The following is a 20,003-nucleotide window of genomic DNA, read 5'->3' as shown; positions in this document are numbered from 1 at the left end:
ATACAAAATGTTTGTCAATCAACAATAGTTTGATCTCAGTTTGGTGAAGAGAGATCCACATTAGTTTTGCAGTGAGAAGACGTGTCAGGCGAAGGGATTGGTGAAGGGACCAGTTTTAGAACAACTTGTCAGTGTTAACACAGGATACATGAGAACTTGATAATTCTAAGATGGCGTCCTGTCCGTTGCGGTGACAGTTGTTTGCCTCCACAATTTTTGTTTTTTTAATACTTCTAGAGAACAACTGTAATATGAAAACACAGCTCAGCGCTCTTCCTCAGGGCCTCGTGAACATGCCAGCACCTGCTCAGATTCATAAGTTTCCACTCAGTTGACAGACCTGAAGTGACTGTTTGTTTTTTTTTGTATTAAAAGGCTTAGTAAGAAAACCACATGGAAAACTTTAACGCTTTTTAATTACATCCACTCTCCCGAGAACAAGGTGATGAGTCAGGACTTTAGTAGATGTGTCATTGTCCTCTTAAGCAACATAATTGCTCAAAAATAACCACTTAAAAAAGTATATTATTTCTTTCTTCATCATCTTCATTTACTGCAGATGTTCGAACAACTGCACAAAACACAAGACTTTAAAATCCGTTGCCTACATGTGATTTCAAACAATGTTATATACAACACTTAAAACTAAATGAACCGACATTCCTCCAATACAGTGGCAGGAGTAAGTGGCATTCGTTTTTATGATCCTTTGATTTAATCTTTTCTCTTCATGTTCACATATTTTTAGGAGGGAAAGACAGCTGAACCAAAAATGACACAGACACGATACTTGTTGTCTGACCACATATCAGAAAAGAACCACAGACACGAGTGGCTGGCAGCTGGTATGTGCCCCTGCCTGTCCTGCAACTTGCTCAGCAAATTAGGACAATTAGATTACACTTACCATTTAAATTCAGGCTGGCATTGCCCCCTACTGCTCGGTTCTCATATTGCATGAGATATCTGGATCTATGGGGAAACGCGTCTTACTTCTCTTCTTTCTTTTCTTTTGAGTTTTTCCTATCCTCTCTAATTATTTTGTCACTGTCTGGCCAACAGGTCACGTCGGAGCTCCGCTGCCATGTAACATCATCAAACTGGTGGACGTTCCTGATAAGAACTACTTTGCCTCTAAGGGAGAAGGAGAGGTGAGCAGAAAGATTTTGAAAGAAAGAGACGGCCATTTTGCACATCCACTGTATAATGAGGGTACATGTGTGTGTTCAGTGAGAGTTCAAGATCATTTGAAATTTCAACAATGCCACTTCGATTGGACGACACAAGGCCAGACACAAGATGTGGCGCTGAAGGGAAAATCACGATAAACACAAATTAGAAAAACTTAACCTCAAATAAGAAAAGATGACACATAAGAAAACCCAACAGCAAATCACTATGACAGCATTTTCGTCAGTATTAACAAGACGAACAGTGCGTCCGTCCAATCAGCAATGTTAATGTGTTTCGTCCTTTGTTGTTAGTGATTCAACGTCATGATTTGCACTTCAGGGTTAGAAAGATGTGAAACAAGATATAGAAATTATAACCAGAGCAGAAACGACCACAAAAGATATGATATGTACCCTGATCTTCCATCTAGGTTTGTGTGAAGGGACCAAACGTGTTTAAGGGCTACCTCAAAGACCCAGAGAGGTCGGCCGAGACGCTGGACACAGACGGCTGGCTTCACACCGGAGACATCGGCAAATGGTTACCTGTAAGAACCCGCAGATTACATTGGACTCCAATATTAACTTATTATCGTCAAACATATTGCTGCTTGTATTTGTTTTCACCCTGTTCTCAACCGCATGTCCCGTGTAGAACGGCACGCTGAAGATCATCGACAGGAAGAAGCATATCTTCAAGTTGGCGCAGGGCGAGTACATCTCCCCGGAGAAGATCGAGAACATCTACATTAGGTGTGAACCTGTGGCGCAGCTGTATATTCATGGAGACAGTCTGCAGGTAAGGACAATATCAGACTCACACACACAGACACACACACATGCTCAGTATCCTTATGTTGTGTTGACATGGAGTCTGTCTCCTGCTCAGACTCTTAGTTGTATTTACACGATGTCACACAGGACAAATAAAATACATGCTCACCTTCATGGGTTAAATCTTTTGACCTTTTCTCCTTGTGGTCATTTGCCCCTTGCAGTCCTGTTTGGTGGGGATTGTGGTTCCTGACCCTGAAGTAATGCCTGGATGGGCCAAGAAGAAAGGCATGCTGGGTACTTACAAGGACCTCTGTAAAAACACGGTAGGTGACACATGGCTCAGACCTTTGTGAGATAAGATCAAGCTTCGGATAAAGTTGTTAATGACAGACGCTGAGAAGATGAAATTTAAGAAAGAAAACTCAACTTATTTTTGGCAACAGGAGCTAAAGAAGGCGATCCTTGAAGATTTGGTGCGTTTGGGCAAAGCCAGCGGCCTCCACTCGTTTGAGCAGGTAAGCAGGGAAGAATCTGTTTGAGATATATTTGTTTGCTGCTTCATTTTCTTTGTGTCTTTAAGCTATCAGAGGATTTATGAATACATCTTTCTAGGGTCAGAGTTTTCCCAAATTACTCCACTGGAGTTACAGTGGTCTAACCAAAGACTGTGTATAAAGATGGTAGATTGTAGGTCATGAACCCTGCCTCCTCCATGTTAGCAGATGGGACATGGACCAAACTAAAAAGTCAAAGTACTCGACAAATTTTCTCAAAGATAGTTTCTGTCATGTACTTCTTGTCACACTGAAGTGTTAATTTTCCTGGTTAGTTCGGTTTTAGAGACTGACTCACTGTTGGTGGAGCACAAGTCTCGACAACACCGCGATACCGCAGCTCTGTATCCGAGATATTAAATTCCTCGATAGTGGGAGGACTTGGAGATACATGATTTAGATACATGTCTTTGTAAATAACTGAAAAATATTTACTCTGAAGCACATTTTTATTTATACTGTTGTTCTACTTATTATTAAATCTGTATTTTTGAAAATTATATTTAAAAAAACAAGTATTAAGTAAGTATTTGTTAACAAATTCAGTCAGGGCAAGTTAATATATTTATGTTTATTTCCTTGGTTGATTCCATGTTTTAAGCGAATGCCTCACAATATCAAGTTACACAAACATTCACCATCTTTTTTATTTCCTGTATTCAGGTGAAGAACATCTACATCCACAACCAGATGTTCTCCATCGAGAACGGCCTCCTGACTCCGACGCTCAAGGCCAAGAGATCCGAGCTGAAGGAGTTCTTCAAGGGGAAGATCGACCAGCTCTACAACAGCATCTCCATGTGAAGGCCGCGGGGCCCACGTTTTTTCCCTCGAGCATCTTAACACTAAGATCTGCTTCGACCGCCGACGTGCCAGCGGTCAGAGATGCTTCACCTTGGGTTTAACGTGCTTCGGGAAAGCAAGTGAAACGTGGCTCTGCTTTGTGAGATTTAACAGCAGCGAAATAAAAACAAATCAAACAAAGAAATAAAGTGAAAGGTCGTGCACAACGTCGTGGGCATGTCCTTGTTATGTTTGCATTTACTGTGTCATAATTAAATGGAACGACTGTTTTTTTAAGAAGACAGTTATTTAGCTTCTAGACTTAATAATGGAATTAATTGCTTTTCATTATGACATGAATTTTCAACGTCACATTTAAAAACAGAACAAAACTCCTGATGGGCTGAATGTGAGAGCACAAGGATGGACACATGTTGCAGTGTATCTTGCTACGACTTTTATTCTACCAACAGAAAAAAGGAAGATGACTGACCTTTTGTACCATAAAGATATTCTCTCGATCTAGTAATTATATATACTGCAATATTCATCCATCCTTAAGTCTCATTCCAAGTATGAATTGGCTTATTGTCCCTGTGCTGAGCTGTGATTGAGGATTTCGTTTTAAATTGGTGGCACAAACAGAGTAATGACAGTGCTTCGTGTGCACTGTTGTGTAATACACCTCTCAGCTTCCTGTGTTTTTGTTTTTAATGCGACCTGGAAAATTGATGTCACATTATGAATTGTGTTATTGTCAATTAAATATAAAGTTTTCAATTTCGTTATGACACAGTGTAAACGTTCAACCCACATGTATAAATGTGTGTCGTTTTTCTTCGTTTGGCTTGTTCTCATTTTGCCACGATTGAATCTTCCATACACCGCTACCTGCGATCCACCCAAACAAACCATCAAAATCTCCGTCCCCAGCAGCACACACTCATCAGCACTTTTACGTTGAGAAGTCCAACTCCTGTTTCCCGGCTAACTCTGCTCCTCCATCCGTTTCAACCCACCTGCCTGAACACTCAACCAAAATCCACTGCTGGGCTTTGACAGCTGTGTCTAGTGTAGCCAGAGGAGAGGTGTAGATGTGAGGGAATACTGATACCCTGTGCAACCGGGGTGAACTGCATCCCCAGTGGGGAACAGTTCCCTTGATCAGCTTCAGCAATAGCTGAAGTTATATTGAAACCCCCGATTGTTGCACAATTAGACCAAAATCCACCTGTTTGAGAGCAGGATTACGATTGTAAGGAATCACTGTTGTCGACACTGTTCCACTGTGGAGCATCACAGTTCCTGTCGTGTCTCCACTCGTCTGTCATCCGCAGTTTGGCATGCATGCTCCTCGTTTATATGAAGGACTTGCCCCACTGTAACGGCCATCAAAGTTCACGCTGCACACTTGACACATTCAAATCTTTCAGTTGTTGTCCCGTCCATCTTTTGCACAGAGAGTATGAATGACAGGTTAAAGGAAAACACACACAAAAAACAGAACACAACACAAAAAGCAGAGCTCGGGGCAATGCATGCAGTTTGCCCTGCAGTGTTGGGAACGTTAGCATTTGACTTGAAAAATGGGCAACTTATTCTTTGTGGCCATTAATAGCAGGTTTGTATACAGCTGCCCTCAACATACATCAACTTTTAAAAACAAGTAAAGAAAATGATTTTTCTCTGAAGGGGGGTTTACACATAGAAATAATGTATAGGCTTTTTAAGTTGATTATCGTCCCAAAGCATAAACAATGTGGATGTACATAAATGAGGACAGCTAGATGTAAGCATATTTATTAAATCAATGGTTTGAATGGATTTTTTTCTTTCTCTTTTTGCGTGTAGTGAGATGAATTGTAATTATTTATTTATCTATTCTGCTGTAAAATGGAATCAGCACCATATCCTTGTAATGATTGAGTGCAGCAATAGGGATGAGGGAGGGCGGGGACTAGGAAAAAAGGGCAATGAAATAAAAGATATTCTGGAATGATTTTAAACCGGTGTCTGATTTCTTTCTTCATGTTTTTATTCAAAGCTTTTTACACAAAGCTTTTGTTTTTAACGTTTCAAACCACGAGTATATATTTATCTATCTTTTTGTAGAAATGTATGCAATTTAAATTATTCTTACAATGATTTAAAGTCGCCGTGAAATATCAGATAAATGAAAACATAAGTACTTTTTAAATGGCTTATATTCCTGTACTTTTACTTAAGGTACTTAAAGTAAATTGATGCTTTCATACTTGATGCAACCTTGATTTCAGGAGTTAGGACCATTTTTTTTTTTATACCATGGTATTTTATTCGGGTACAAGGTCTTGGTACATCTTACATCCCAAGTTATCCATGTATCTGAAACGTGTATTAAAGATCAAAAGCCCGGAAGCATTTGAACCATATTCTGTCAGAATGCCTTATGTTTTATAAACATATCATATATTTTTGCTGTAAAATCCTCCCATAGAAATCAAGACTCAAGCTGTCAAAGGAATTAAATGAAATAAATTCTAAAATGTAGTGGACTAGAATTGTTCTCGACCAGAAAGTTAATATGTCACCATTATAATTATAATAATAATACATTTTATTTACTGGTGCCTTTTACAGCACATTACAAGGCACATTACAAAACCGGAAAAAAAAGCTATTTACCAAAAAGCTCACTAAAATGAATGGTGAATATAACATGAATATTGAGGGGCTGAGGTTGTATCTTGTATTCTTTAAATTGTATCTTTAATTTAAATTTGTTGATAATGAACAATAGTTCATTATCAAATAAATTAATTATTTGTATTTATTAGGGCCCGAGCACTAACAGGAACTGACAGACAGATTGAAATTGTATGGATTAGTATTATTATTTTTCAGGCAAATGAATTGGCTTTTTGAGGGCTTTAACATGCTCAAATTCTTATCAAAATTTGCAGAAAAATTTAAAGTGATGACAATTAACTTTTATTTTATTTTCTGTTATTTATTTTTAATTATTATTATTTTGTATTTAATTAAAACAATTAATTTACCTCCTGCGAATAACTGAACTCCTCACTCCTGCGCAGCAGCGAACTGCGCAGGAATAATTTTATTTTATTCATATTTAATTTAAATATTTGTTATTTATTTATGTTTTTAAATTTACAAAATAAAGTTATTGTGCAATTAATAGGTGGTTGGAGTCCTGCCAATTTTAGGGGTTCTATATCTTGTCAAGGACATTTGGCATGCAGATGGGGAAGAGTGGGAATTGAATCCCCAACCTTCTTGTTGGAGAACGACCATTCTACCACCTAGGCCACACCGCCTGCTTATTCCCATGAGAAACTAAGCAGATGAAGAACATTGACAAATGATTGTGTGTGTGTGTCTGTCATTCTATGCTGCTTTTGATACAGATTTCAGAGAAAACCGTTGTCTTTTCTACTTTACTACATATATCTGACAGCCTTGCTTAAAAGTTACTTTGATAATTTTGGATTTTAGATACTGGATGATTTAGCATGCTTTAAAAACCTATTGTTCGAGAATAACCCAGTCGTTTTCCAACCTTGGCTTCTGACGCCTTACAATAATCACAGTTTGGGACACATATCATTTTATATAATTCTGAAATTCATGGAAAACCTTCTAGATTATATTCGGTGATCAAATAAATGACATATTGTTCCCATCAACTAGCACAAGGACTAAGGGTCACTCATTACTCATTTATCAAATCAAACCTCCGGCCTCCTCAACTTTTACTTTGAAGGTGAGCTGTCTCTCTGTCCCCCTCTGGATGTCCTCGTTCAAGTTAAGCTTCTCAGGTTGACTTCCACTTCATGCACAGACCAGGTGAGGCCTCACTGCTGCACGAATCTTGAACAACAACATATCCCTGGATCTTTGCTGCTTAATTTCCAAACAATCTGCTGCTGCTTGTTTCCATGTGATGTCCTGAGGCTGCCCCCTGCTGGCTGCTGGGTTCCTCTTCTGCTCTCGCTTGGTTTGTGCAACTTGTGAATAGCTAAAGTTGTCCATAAAAGAAAATCTTTATTATTCTTCTAGGGCAATTTGATGTACAACCAGCAATCAGTGCACAACAAAAATCATCTTCGTTTATTGTTTGATGAGTGTTATGTAGTTGTTACCACTAGATGACATTGGATACCGGAATTAGCGAATAAATACTATTTGTAAAGCTAATTTAGATGAGCATAACAGCAAACCAGCACTTCCGGTAATTACTTTCAAAATAATCTTATTAAAAAGAATAATTTCCCCCTCATCACATCGACAGGTGGGATTGACAGGTGTGCTCGGTCTCAGCGACCGGAAACGAGAAGCTTGCTCTATTTTTACCGATAATATCTGGGTCAAAGTATTCGTGACATCACTTCTAACGTCAGCTGGCCGTTAGTCTGTTGGCACCGCGTCAGGTTTAGATCGGTTGACGGTTGGTTTTGGGGGAAATGGGGCGAAAGAAGCGTGAAGCTGGTCACGTGGACAGAGGATTACCAGACACACCAGCGATGAGAAGACGTTACAGTGAGAACACACGCACACACACACTCACTCACTCACTCACTCACTCACTCACTCACTCACTCACTCACTCACTCTCTCTCTCTCTACACAGGTTTTTGAGCATCTGTGCTCATTTGCCTTTAAAACCACAAATAACTATACCTGACATAGAATATTGACTGTATTTAGACTAAATCTACTGTCCTGTTGAATCTCACTCAATCCAGGGCCCAGGAGACTTCTGACCAACAGGCATCATGAGGCGTTTCCAGAGGAGGCTGAAGAGCAGGAGGTGGTCGACCACCCGGTCAAACCATCCGATCCAGTGAGGGTGAGGGCACGTTGACATTCACTGCATATGTGAATTACCAACTTAATATTTATAGAGTAGACAATAATAAGGCCAGTATAAACCATATTGAAGATCTGTGACTAAAAATAAATAGCTGTCGAGCCCCTATCATCTTCCACATTCCAAATTCGGTGGACACCAGTGATACAGAGTCCACCTTGGGATGTTGTGGCCCCTGGGGGGTCTGCTGGTCAGTTGGCTGCTTTTTTGCCTAGTTGGTAATCCAGCCTTGATTTGTGCAGCTTGAGGTCACGTAGTGTTAATGCAGCCAAACACTCACAAATATTATATGGGAGGATTTGCAAAATACTAGATTTTTAATTTCAACGGATTTACTAATGTTTCTTTTTGTGTGTGTTTGAGTTTGTTTCTCCTTCTTCCCCCAACGCTCATCCTCTACACACAGACCAGCATCAAGCCTGTCCAGTGCAAATCTGTGATTAACTCGAGCCGCCCTACATATACTGGAAACATGACCCCTGACCCAGAGCCTGTTAAACGTGGTGGAAGTGTAGTTAAAGATGAGGAGCAGAACTTGGAAGCGACCCCCGAAAGCGTCACGTCTTCCAGCTCGGGGACAGATGCAACGTTCAGCTTTGATGATGATGATGAGGAAGACTGTGACTCTTCTGCCTCCTCCTCCTCCAGTAGCCTTCCCTCGCCAGAGATCTTCAGGAGAGAAAACTATGGTATGTGTGTGTGTCTTTTTATTGATACCATTCCCAAATTTGCAAGTTTATTCTGTACTAATGTTTTTCTTTTTTCCTCTTCACAGTGGATGCTTTGACTTCCCCTATGAAGGAGGAGACACTGGATCTCCATCTTGACGTAAAAAACTCCACCTTGCTGGATGTGAGCCACGCCCAGAACATCCACATGCACGACCTCCCCAACATTTCTACCATCAGTAGTGAGTGAGAGAAAAAAACTCACAATATTTTGTTACAGATGCAGATCAGAGGGCAGATCCATCCATCATATTTATTTTCACTTTCTTTAATATTGCCCCCCCCCCCCCCCCCCCCCCCGACATTTATGTGCACTTTGGGGCAGCTTGATTTGAATTTAAGGGGCTGTTAGCAGAGGTATGTGATCTTCTGAGAGCTATTTGGGGTGGTAAAGTAATCCTTTAAAATGGAAAGCTTCATGAGTCTTAGACCTTCTACAGGGTTCATAACCTCTATAAACATCTTTAGGAAAAACTATAATTTTGCCAGGGGAAATTTGTTTAACAGCTCATAACAGAAAATGTGAATATGACCTTACTTGATGTCTGTGTGTGGGTATGTCTCTAAAACAGTCTTTTATTGTCTGATGAGGATTAAACCTATGTTTGCAGATGCCTCCACAACTCGTGTGCAGATGAATCGTGAGATCAGGTACGTTTGCCAGATCATTTTATTTTCTGAAAGTCCCTGAGTGCTTACATGATCAGTACTGTTTTTTGTAACCACAGACGCCCTGAAGCTGCGACCCAAATACAAATAGACTCATTTAAATCAGGTAATGTGTCTCATTTCATGCAGAAGGTTTACTGTTTGTTCACCAATCACAACACTCTCATAATGAGCCACATTATCTCATTGTGAGTCATGTATCAATGTAAATTCAATCTTGTGTGTTTCAATCTTCGATCGTGCAGAAACGTTCAAGCGGAAAACTCCAGTGAAAGTAAGAAAGTCTCCTTCAGAAGTAATTTGAAATATGATCACCGTTCATGTGTTTTGCTCAAATCAAAAGTAACATGGATTGTGGTGAAGGTGAAACATAGTTTTGCTTCCTCAGCTCAGAAGACCTATTCTGTGCAAGAAGAAGGTGTCGTTCAAAACCCCCGTCGGGCGGGAAGCGAAACGCATCTCAGTGGTCAGAACAACCTTTCCAAATACCAGTGAGTCAGCTCAAAGGCCCAGCAAGGCCGAGCAGGTGAAGCCCCATGCAGAGGCGCCAGGAGTGGGTGAGATGAACTCTGAAGACGGCACGCCACAGCTGAGGGTGACGCTGAAAAGGCCCGTGAAGAGGATACCTAAGAAAGCCAAGTTCTTTCACTTTGTCAGTGACGGTGACAGGGATCTGTTCTTTCAGCGGGCGAGAGAGAGGTGTGCCAAACTCAGGAGTATTACTTTGTTTTCCACTTACGGCTGCTAAAAAGATAGACACAAAAATACTGAATGAAAAACCGTCACCTTTCTCCCATAAATAGATCAGCGAGGCCTGTGAGTGAAGTTTTCCTCGAGAAGAATGAGTTTCAAAACAACATGTATGAGACTTAATGTATAAAATGTAATTATAAAATCTGTTTTATACAACTGTGTTATTTAAAGAGCTGCTTTGTGTCTGCCTACCATACAAAATGGGCCCCCATGTGCCTCTCTTTTTAGGGCCGAGAATATTAATACATAACCAGATATTATATTTATATATTTTTATGAAAGTGCACTTCTTTTTCCCACACAACCACTTTCAACCCTTTCTACATGTTATGTGGTGCCATGTGACCACTAGATGTCAGACCTGTATCCTGTTAAATAACCATCTTTTTTTATTGTTCTGACAGTTTTTGTTTTATACATGTGACTTGAAAATATACGTTGTTTGCTATCTTTAAATGTATCTTGATTTATTATTTTGACCGTGTGCGCACAAGGCTTCTGTTGAAGTTTAATTTAAGGTTAATAAAGTTCAAATGTGAGTTTATTCTAGGCTATGATATTCTGGATTTGTGAGTCCTTTATCTTTGTATGTAAGTTTACTCTTGGGCATCAGAAAAAAAGTATTTAAGATGTGTTAAACGTAAATAAACATTGGATCCTCCTGTACGTCCTTTGTTTGCTGGTTCGTTATGAATGAACTCTCTCCCAATGTCGGTCTTTCTTCGATCTTTGCAGCAGCGCCTGTCTGATTTTCTGGAAATAAATTTCACGCCGTCACGATCCCCGACAAAACATCAACACAAGCGAATCCACGCACCACGTGGTAAAGCGGCCCAAAATAGCGACCAATCGGCTATTTTGTAGTAATGAAACGTCAGCCAATGAGAAAAAAGGGTAGCTGGTTACCAAGCAGCCCTGTGACTAATGCCTGTCATATGACTGTGACATCCATGGAGGCAGTTTCAGGGAGCGAGCTTCGCTCTCGGGTTTGAAGAGAGAGGCTTTCTGCGCCGGGCGTTGTTTAAAAAAAAAAAGACAAGATGCCCCCGACTCTCTTCCAGAAACTTTTCAACAAGAGAAACGCTTTTTCGTCGCCGCCGCCGAGATGCAGCAGAGAGGACCCCGCTTTCAGGTCAGCCACGTCCTGCTCGTGCTCAACCTTTCACTGACACTTTCGCCATCATGTGTGTGTGTGTTTGTGTGTGCGCAGCGTGTGTTTTGTTTCCGTGTGTCCTCGCTGACACGTTTAGTCCGCAGCCGCGTGTACAGGTGAACACCTTGCGGGGCTTTGGTCGCAGCTTCACGAGGCAACGTGTTGTGTCCTGTCGGTGGGGGTTAGCTAGCAGGCTAATGCTAAGCACCAGACGTTAGCGGGGCAGCTGCAACACGCCGCCGTCTCCCGGTGGGACTCGCCTGGCCGACGCTGTGTTTTTATCCACCGCTTACCGTGTAGTGTTGGAACATAAAACCGTCAATAGGTTGATAATAAACGCGTCTTTCTCCCATTGGAGCTACAGCTGGGGGGGATGTTATGGTTCAGAAGTTGGAGAAGCAAGTGTTGTTGTCTTCCTCCTTTGTTTCCCCCCCATCCCTCCTCTCCCCGGATCAGCTGAAACCTGGGCGCTAACGAGATCAAGTCAGGCCCTCCCCCACCCCCACACCCCCACACCCCCACACCTTCATCCCACGTTAACTTGGTACAAGTGCTTTCCATCCCGACGGTGGTGTAACCCCACTGGGAGGACACTGTGTGCTCGGGTGCAGGCGCACATGTGATCGCTTCAGTCGGTCACTGATGACAGACAAGGTCCCGGGGGCGAATCCTCCTCCAGGCTCACTACACACGCTGCAGACCGGGGATGCACACAATGTAGAGACATCGGTGGTTATTGCGCATAAAGCGACGGATGTGGGTGTTTTTGTGTGCACGTCTAGTTTACACTAGTGATGCACGAACCAAACGTGTCCTATAGGAGACTGCTGCATTGGTGCAGACCAGACACACAGAGCCACGCTGGCTGGATGATATGGGCAAGATTATAAAAAGCCATGTCTGCCTATAGCGATGATAATTATGTGTTATTGTCAGTTTAAAGACAGATTAGACAGATTTCTGCCCCAGAGTGCAGGCTGTGGGTTTAAACGTTCAACAATTTGAGTCGGCTCAATTATGTGTTAAACCTGCTCGCTTTGGATTATATTGATATTTATGCACCTTTGTTATATTGCTTTCAATGAAAGTTGTTCTGTAAAAACGATTGAAAACACACAAACACACTAATGTCCAATTCAACCTCTTTTAGTGGATGAGAGACACAAGAAGATGGGCTATTTTCTATCATGTTACAAGATACATTGTATTGATGCATTAGGTAATTTTTTCATAATCATCTATTTAGCACTGATACGACACACTTTTGTCTAATTATAACATGCTTATCATCATATTGTGCATCAATAACAGAGGGTGCTGCATGTATAACAAACAGATGATATCAAAACTTGTCTTGAACTGCATTTGATTTGAGATAGAAAGTAAATCCATGCAGTTGAAGCATGACACAGTGTCATCAGAAGCAGTTTAAGTGCTTGTTATTGAAATACCCAAGGGTTAAATTCCACCTGACTGAGCAATGCATCACTGAGCTGGCTTGGAGGATACTCTATACTCCCAGAGATGATTTGCAGTTTCCCTGTGTATATTCTGACACGTATATAGGGGGTAAGGTTCAGGTCAGGGGAAAAGTTATCCTATTAGTTTTAAATACCCTTGCATTGGAAAATGTTGCTCCGGTGTCGCCACCCACAGGGAAATATACGCACCAGTACTGTACTGAAACCTCACCTCCTTATGGTGCCACTTGCACTTTGGCCCGTGTCTTTGCCAGAGCACGTTCCCTGACCTTAAAGGTGCCCTGTGCCCACTGCCCAGTGATATAAATGTGTGTGTGGCTAGCTGGCTTCAAGCCTAGAGCAAACAGGCAGACAGCAGGCGTTTCGGTTAACTCAGTGGTCAGCTGCGCTCCTCATACCTCTGGCATGAGCTCCCCATTCATCAGGCATGAAGTGCCCTGGAGGGGGCAGAACTGCGAGGGGACAAAGGCAAGGGGAAGGAGAGACTGATGGAGAGGAAACTTTCTAGTAGAAGGGAAAGGCTAAAACATAGATTTTGAGATGGTTTGGTATTCAGAATGAGGGGAAAATAGCTGAGGAAGGGTTGGGGGAAAGAATTCAATATATAATTTGGAAAGTGAAGGATGAGAGAGGCAGAGTGGAAGAAAGGAATTATGGCCATGGATGATGGGAGGGGAGTAAATTAAATAATCGTAGGGCAGCATTTTGATTGTCAAGAACTGAGAGGATACACTTAAAGGATGGATATAAAAGAGGATAAATTGTGATTGAAGACAATTGACAGTTAGGTGGAGATGAACACATTCACAATATTCTCTAATCTTCATGTGAAAAGTAATGTTTTAAACCTGCAGCTTGACCTCCTGTTTTTGTATTTGTTTTCGCTCTGGAATGCTTATGTAAGAGAGCAGGTATTTTGAATGGATTTGGCTTGGTATGTTGTGGCAGTCCTTAGAACTAAAACTTTAAAGACACTCACTTAACACCTTTGGCAGGTTGATAAAAATAGAAAAGTAGCTGCGCACTGGAATCAGAACTCCCTTAAGCTTTATTAAAGTTTTTTTTATATATGACAAAATTTAAGAAATACAAAATAGTTGTTTCTTAACATTCAAATATTGAGTTTTATCTCATACTGTATTAAACTAATTTATCTGACTAACTTACTTATCAAAAGCCTTGAAGACGACTAATTGGAATTTGAAAAATAACTTTTTGTTGTTCTGCAACACGATCACCCTGCGCCCGAAGCCCTGTCCCAGTGCCCTCGAGAATACCACAGAGGGCAGCAGGTTGGCTGACCCTAGCAGGAAAGCCCAAAAAGCCTGGCCTGTTTCCCTGGCTGTGGCACCTGACTGGGGAACAGCATATTGTACATTACACTGGGAGCTCCTGTGGTCAGTCAGAGGACTGATTCTCAGCCAATAGCTTTGTCCTGCTCACCCACTCTCAGACTGTTGACCTCTCACTGCTACCGGCTGAGGAAACTTCCTTCTTGACCTCGGTCACGTTCAGCCCAGAGGGTAAAATTGAGGTTGTGTGCACAGAGACGATGGGATGGGTGGGACCCAACCTTTTTGTTAACACACATTATTTTGTAAGTCCTCAAAAAAATATTTTTTTAGAAGGTATACACAGATGAGGTGATGCTGATATCTGAATATTAACACACTTTTCAGAAAAACATTTGACTTTGATATTTATTTGACACATTAATTGAACAATATCATGCCTGTCTTAATGAGAAATAATAGTAATAATTAAGCCTTTTTTTAAGCTAGCGGTTATAATGTTCTTTTTGAACCTTGACTGCCGGAATAAAACTACAACCTTGTGTGACATTTTTGGAGATTTCATGTTTGGGGATTGATCACATGACAGGGAGAGGGTTATGTGTGTGTTTGCCTCAAACTCTTTTTAAATACATGATATATGAAAATCAATTCAGCAAAACAAATGAATATATATTTTATAGCTTTGCATTGCAAAGCTGCTTTTTTCCATGTGTGTTTGTGAGCTACAGGCCTGCCAGGGTTTCGTAAAGACAGCGGCTGTCACCAGGTTCCTATCAAGACTATTTAAAGTGGCCACACTCAGGCTTCTCAGAACTCTAACTTAACTACATAAAAGCCACGTACACATCTGAAACACACACCAGCATTTTGGTGAGCGCTAGTATTCCTGCTTTACATCTAGTTAGGTCTCTCTGTCCTCATAACATTGCAGGGACATCTGTGAAAAGGTTCATCACATCACACACACTGTAGGATCATTTTTGTTAGGTGTTTTAGATGATGGATTATTGGTTTGTAGGCCTTTCTTGATTCATAGTAAACTGATATATGACCTAACTGACCAATGATAATACTGACAATGAAATCAAGTTAAATGTTTATTCTGTAGTTTAGTGACTTTTTGGAGCAGTTTGTATTGGATTTGTTTGTGATGAGTTTCCTCTCTCTCAGCTAATATGCTGATACGTAATACAAGGGCGGAGGGGCCTCATAAACAATTCAAAGAACCAGAGCAACACTGAAAGCAGACTGTTATACTACTCTTAAAGTGATTTGGACATTAACTTTGTTTCATTTTCAAATAGTTTTCAGTGGGAATAGATACAATATACTGGAAATTCAACTTCCAGTGGAGATTTGTTCCCCTTCCTGCAGCGTCCAGTGTTAGTCTTGATAATAGTGTTTACTCTAGGTCATACTGCATTGGTAGACTGCTCTCAAAAACAAATAGATCAATACATGATGTACTTGACTTTTAATATTTTCTTTCATTTCAACTATTTACCTGAGATTGAGACCTAGATTGTGTTTCTTTTTCAAGGTGATTTATTTACCAGACATATTTTATAGAAATGGCTTTATTGTAGAACATTGCATTTTCCCACAGTTATCTTTCAAGTGAGGATAATGCCTGATTTCAGATTTAGTTTTTGCACCAATCTGCTGTGATCCTGAAAGTAAAACCAAATCACTTTGTGTCAAAGCTGGGCAATTAATCACAGATGTCCCATGACAGTTCTTAGCCCTCTAATTCATAAACGGAACGAAGAGAAATGTTCTTGTTTAATACTTGTTGCTCTAATGGCATTAAGGGAAATCTGCTTTTCACCCCAAAAGCTAAATTGACCATAGACCCTGACTTCCACTTCGCTTCCACCCCTCCCTCCTGTTTAACTTGATGACTCGTTCATGTGATTCTGTGCGACAGAGTCACGCACTCATTACTCTTATCAGCCCCTTTGTGATCCTCCCTGTGTTGTAACACAGCACAGGAACAGCACTAGTGTGCAAATAGTCACAAGTTGACACAGGCGCGAACACAGTGTAAAAATCTAAATAAAGATGACATTATGGGTTCTGTCTGTCATCTACAACGACAAAGATTCCCTTTGACTCTAAAAATGATGATTGATTCAAGCCGAGTCCTTAGAGCCAACCAGCCAAACAGATTGTAGCTCTGGGAGCAGTCATGTCCATTGCCGCATCCTCACCCCCAGTCAGCATCATGTGACTGCTGGAATGCAGAAGTCCTTTAATGCAATACGACCAGCATTGAAACTAGCAGATATGCAGGTAGTCAGGTGCTTCCAGGCCATGTGGGCCTGCTCCTCGAGCGAGTCTCTCCCTTCTAGAGTGTAGCCATAGCTGAATAATTGTTAGCTCAAGGCGCAGCACTTGTGTTAACGTCACAAGACTGCATTGAGTCTCACCTTTCAATAAGTGGGCTCTCCAGTATCAAAAGTGTGGTCAATCTGTTGGGTGTTAATTTTCAGCACAACACGCATTGTATAACACAGATACTCCAATCTCTAGTCGAAGTATTAAGGTGTGTAGTTCAAGATAAAAATCTGCACGTACAGTCTTTGATAATGTCAAAGACTTCTAAGAGATTACATGTGAGAACTGAGAGACAGTTTCTCTCCAGTGATGTATATCTAGTCATAGTTGTCTTACTCTGATTCATGGGAAAATAGCATCACAGCACAGAATGAGCAACAGATTTCAATAACATCATCCCCCATACATGTATATTAAAGCTCCATCACCAGCAACACAATCAAAGCTTTTTTGGCCCCGATCCAGTGTAACACTAAAGATGTGTCACTCCGTTGGACCTGCAGACACACTCGCACAACATTGACAGCCGTGTGCACACAAACTGTCAACAGACAAGTTTAATTTAGGCCTGCTATCAAGTTAATTAGTTACAGCTGATACGCGGAACTAGCAACGTGTTTGTTGGTTTTACCGACCAGATTAAATCTCGGTACCAGGTAGACCTGGGAAGCTGCAGCTGGAACTACTTATGGTTTTTGTTATTGATCATTAGTGTCGTAGCTTAGTAAACATGTACTACTCCCACACTACCTAGATTGTTAGAGTGTTAACACATTTCATATCTGTCTGTCTCCAACACATTGATGTGTTCACAGGCCGTTAGTGAGGTCCTTACTACCCTAAGCTTCTTCAAGCCTTTACAAGTTAAGTGTCTGAATGTATATAACCTATATAAACTTTGATGTACTTGTTAACAGCTCAAATTTGCTTCGTGGCAGCATTGAACATCAGGTGCTAAAACGTTTGTTAAAAAAAGTGTGTCATAGTTGTAAGGCCAAGGTACCGGAGCTTACAGAGACCTCTGTCACTCACAGCCGGAAGAACGTCACATAGCATGGACTGAGGGGATATTTATGTAACTGTCTATCAGCCTCAAACAAATACTAACATACACACACACACACACACACACACCCACACACACACATGAGGTACAGTAGCAGTGGGGAGAGTACCAGATGTCTTCGAGGTCAGTAAGTAGGCTGATGTCAGTGTAGTCGCTATAGTCAAAGAAATCGGATTGCTTTGTTGTGACCTTTCAAAAGAATTCACTTTGGCCATGAACGGCTATGACTCTCTGCTTCAGTCAAGGTTGTACAGTATGTATAACTGTCAATTTAAAAAAAATATTATTATCTTATTATTAACCACTATCCAAGATATGTAGCCCCATTAGTATGGAATTGGTATTCCCATTAACCAATTTCTGGATTTTAATTTCCCTAACGATAATTGACCTTTTTTTGAATGTCCACTTTCTAAGATAAATCAGTGAATGTGTCGTTTTGTGGCAGATAACGTCATTTTGTGGTGACAATACTTTCAGTTGTTTCCACTAACCCACAGGTTACTTCTCTCCTTTCTACAGACTTTAATAACAAATCCATTCACTTTCCCTTTTTCTGTAAAGCAGGATTTAAAGAATAATACAAGTCTGGGAAGTTTTCACTCAGAACAGTCTGACTTCTTTGAGTTATTTTTTTCCCTGCTCCTTCTTTGAAAAATGTCTTTAAGTGCCCTGATAGCACATTTGCACCTACAGTATGTGTTTTGAATGTATTGAGGAAAGAAAGACAGATGGAAGGACAAGAGGGACTACAAGGGAGAGCGGGACAAAAGAGCAGGATTTAGAAAAACAAACCACAAACAAATCCCCACTGTCACTCTCTCTCATCACAGCGCTCTCTGGCAGTCCAGGCTCGCTGCTGTCGCTGCCGCTGCACTGTCCGGCAAACACAGCAGTGCTCCTGCGATCACCTGACAGTCTCATGTTGTTGTGTGAATTTAGTTCACTGCTATTCTTAGACCCTGCTTTGGCAAAGAGAGGAGAGGAGAGAGAGAGGAATAGGAATAGAGGGAGGACGAGAGAGAGGAACAGAGAAGGCTGGGGAAAGACTGGCAGACTCGCGATGATGCCCAGGTAGGAACTGGTCATGTACCAGGCTTACATGCATCCAAGTGGGCATGGTGCTAGTTGAAAGGAGGTTTGAGAACAATGTGGGTGTTGTTGGTTCCTTTTTAATTTAGGCTAATTGTTGGCAACCTGCGGCAGTTTCTCCAGCTGGACGATGTGGCAGCTCGAAGAATGTGCGTTGATGACCAAGATAGATTTGTCTTTTGTGGGAGTTATGTTATGTAATGTGGATTAACATATTTTGTGGTGAAGCATGCCTTTTTTGTTTTGGGACAAAAAAAAAGAAAAGTAAATGCATTTCATGTTTGGGTGGAGTTTCAGGTCAAAGAGATTTGCCATTTGAAAAATCCTTAATCTCTGATCAGATATCGTTTGTTAAGTGAATCATTTCAAAAGACTTTAGACTGGGCTTGTTGGCGTCTTTGAATTCAAACGTGTGACCGAAACAAAACATCAGCTGATCCTTTCTGATCTGAGATCAACAGGTTGTCCGAGGGAATGAATACCTGCCTTGTGTGTGTGCATGTGAGAATTTTTGAGTCACTTTTGGTTAAGACAATCGAGGTCAAAGCAGAACAAGTATGTAACAGTCATGAAGTCATGTGCTGCTTTTATGAATGACTCCCCTCTCTCCTGTGTCAACGCTGTGACTGTCACAAGCTCACTGATGGGACACTTCCTCCTTCGCTCTCACTCCGCCTTGTCTATTCTCTCAGATGCTTTTCTGTCTCTGTCAGATGCTTTCTGCCTGAGTTTCTGTTTTCTGTGACCTTTACTCTAATTATCTATGCTTAGCGTTGCTTTTGTCTCCATCCTCCAAGTCGTCCACAGCCGCATTTTTTCTCATTCATCATACTTATTTTCCTGCATCGCACAAAGCTTTGGTTGTCTGTTATTTCACTCACGCTGTTCTTGCGAGGCCAATCTGTTTTTGCTCATTAGAAATATCTTTGGTGCTTATAAATGGTCTTTGTATTTCATTTCACTTCTTCCTTTCCTGTGGTTATTCCTTGCATCTCTGTTATGTTTAACATAAAGGGAGCAGTGAGCTTGGTGGCAAATTATACAGATTGCCTCTGGGCTGATCAACAACACCCATACTTTGCCAGAAAGGGAACAGGATTTTGTCCTTTACATATATATTAGAAGGGGCAAACGCTGTAAACCCTTTAAATCTTTGAAGCAAGCGAAGGTTAACAGAATACAATACCGAAAGGCAGTCGGTACAATTGAAAAGAGGGATGTGTAATCTTATGCACAAGTGAATATTGAGCCATTCCCACACAATGCGATTTGA

The 20,003-nt window shown here is 41.0% G+C and overlaps 3 protein-coding genes across 6 annotated transcripts in view; all 3 read left to right on the top strand.

Moving 5' to 3' along the window:
* acsl6 (acyl-CoA synthetase long chain family member 6) overlaps positions 1-4,127 on the top strand; it is a 31,191-nt gene extending 27,064 nt beyond the window's left edge. For all 3 annotated transcript variants that reach the window (XM_062406251.1, XM_062406252.1, XM_062406253.1), the window contains 6 exons: positions 1,063-1,151; positions 1,604-1,720; positions 1,828-1,971; positions 2,171-2,272; positions 2,393-2,464; positions 3,167-4,127. In XM_062406251.1, coding sequence (XP_062262235.1) covers positions 1,063-1,151; positions 1,604-1,720; positions 1,828-1,971; positions 2,171-2,272; positions 2,393-2,464; positions 3,167-3,307 — 665 coding nt within the window. In that variant the 3' untranslated portion in view covers positions 3,308-4,127. The remainder of the gene's footprint in view (positions 1-1,062; positions 1,152-1,603; positions 1,721-1,827; positions 1,972-2,170; positions 2,273-2,392; positions 2,465-3,166) is intronic.
* Positions 4,128-7,601: 3,474 nt separating this feature from the next.
* LOC133969893 (uncharacterized) lies at positions 7,602-10,934 on the top strand. Its single transcript, XM_062406603.1, has 8 exons — positions 7,602-7,825; positions 8,032-8,135; positions 8,563-8,845; positions 8,932-9,066; positions 9,496-9,535; positions 9,613-9,659; positions 9,799-9,827; positions 9,942-10,934. Exons 1-8 carry the CDS (start codon positions 7,750-7,752, stop codon positions 10,299-10,301), a joined length of 1,074 nt encoding a protein of 357 aa, XP_062262587.1. The 5' UTR covers positions 7,602-7,749; the 3' UTR covers positions 10,302-10,934.
* A 327-nt stretch (positions 10,935-11,261) lies between these two features.
* The window catches only part of fnip1 (folliculin interacting protein 1), a 35,417-nt gene continuing 26,675 nt past the window's right edge, over positions 11,262-20,003 (top strand). For both annotated transcript variants that reach the window (XM_062405903.1, XM_062405902.1), the window contains exon 1: positions 11,262-11,438. In XM_062405903.1, the coding sequence (XP_062261887.1) occupies positions 11,347-11,438 (92 nt within the window). In that variant the 5' untranslated portion in view covers positions 11,262-11,346. The remainder of the gene's footprint in view (positions 11,439-20,003) is intronic.

This window comes from Platichthys flesus, chromosome 15 (genome assembly GCF_949316205.1).
Source record: "Platichthys flesus chromosome 15, fPlaFle2.1, whole genome shotgun sequence".
NCBI lineage: Eukaryota > Metazoa > Chordata > Actinopteri > Pleuronectiformes > Pleuronectidae > Platichthys > Platichthys flesus.
This window is presented reverse-complemented; position numbering and strand designations above follow the sequence as displayed.

What these genes read in the sequence shown, in the direction of transcription:
- LOC133969893 (XM_062406603.1), top strand. Translation starts at nt 7,750, where the DNA reads ATGGGGCGAAAGAAGCGTGAAGCTGGTCACGTGGACAGAGGATTACCA. An exon ending in CTTCAGGAGAGAAAACTATG is followed by an intron (nt 8,846 to 8,931) that starts GTATGTGTGTGT and finishes TCCTCTTCACAG; the next exon opens with TGGATGCTTTGACTTCCCCT. An exon ending in CAGATGAATCGTGAGATCAG is followed by an intron (nt 9,536 to 9,612) that starts GTACGTTTGCCA and finishes TTGTAACCACAG; the next exon opens with ACGCCCTGAAGCTGCGACCC.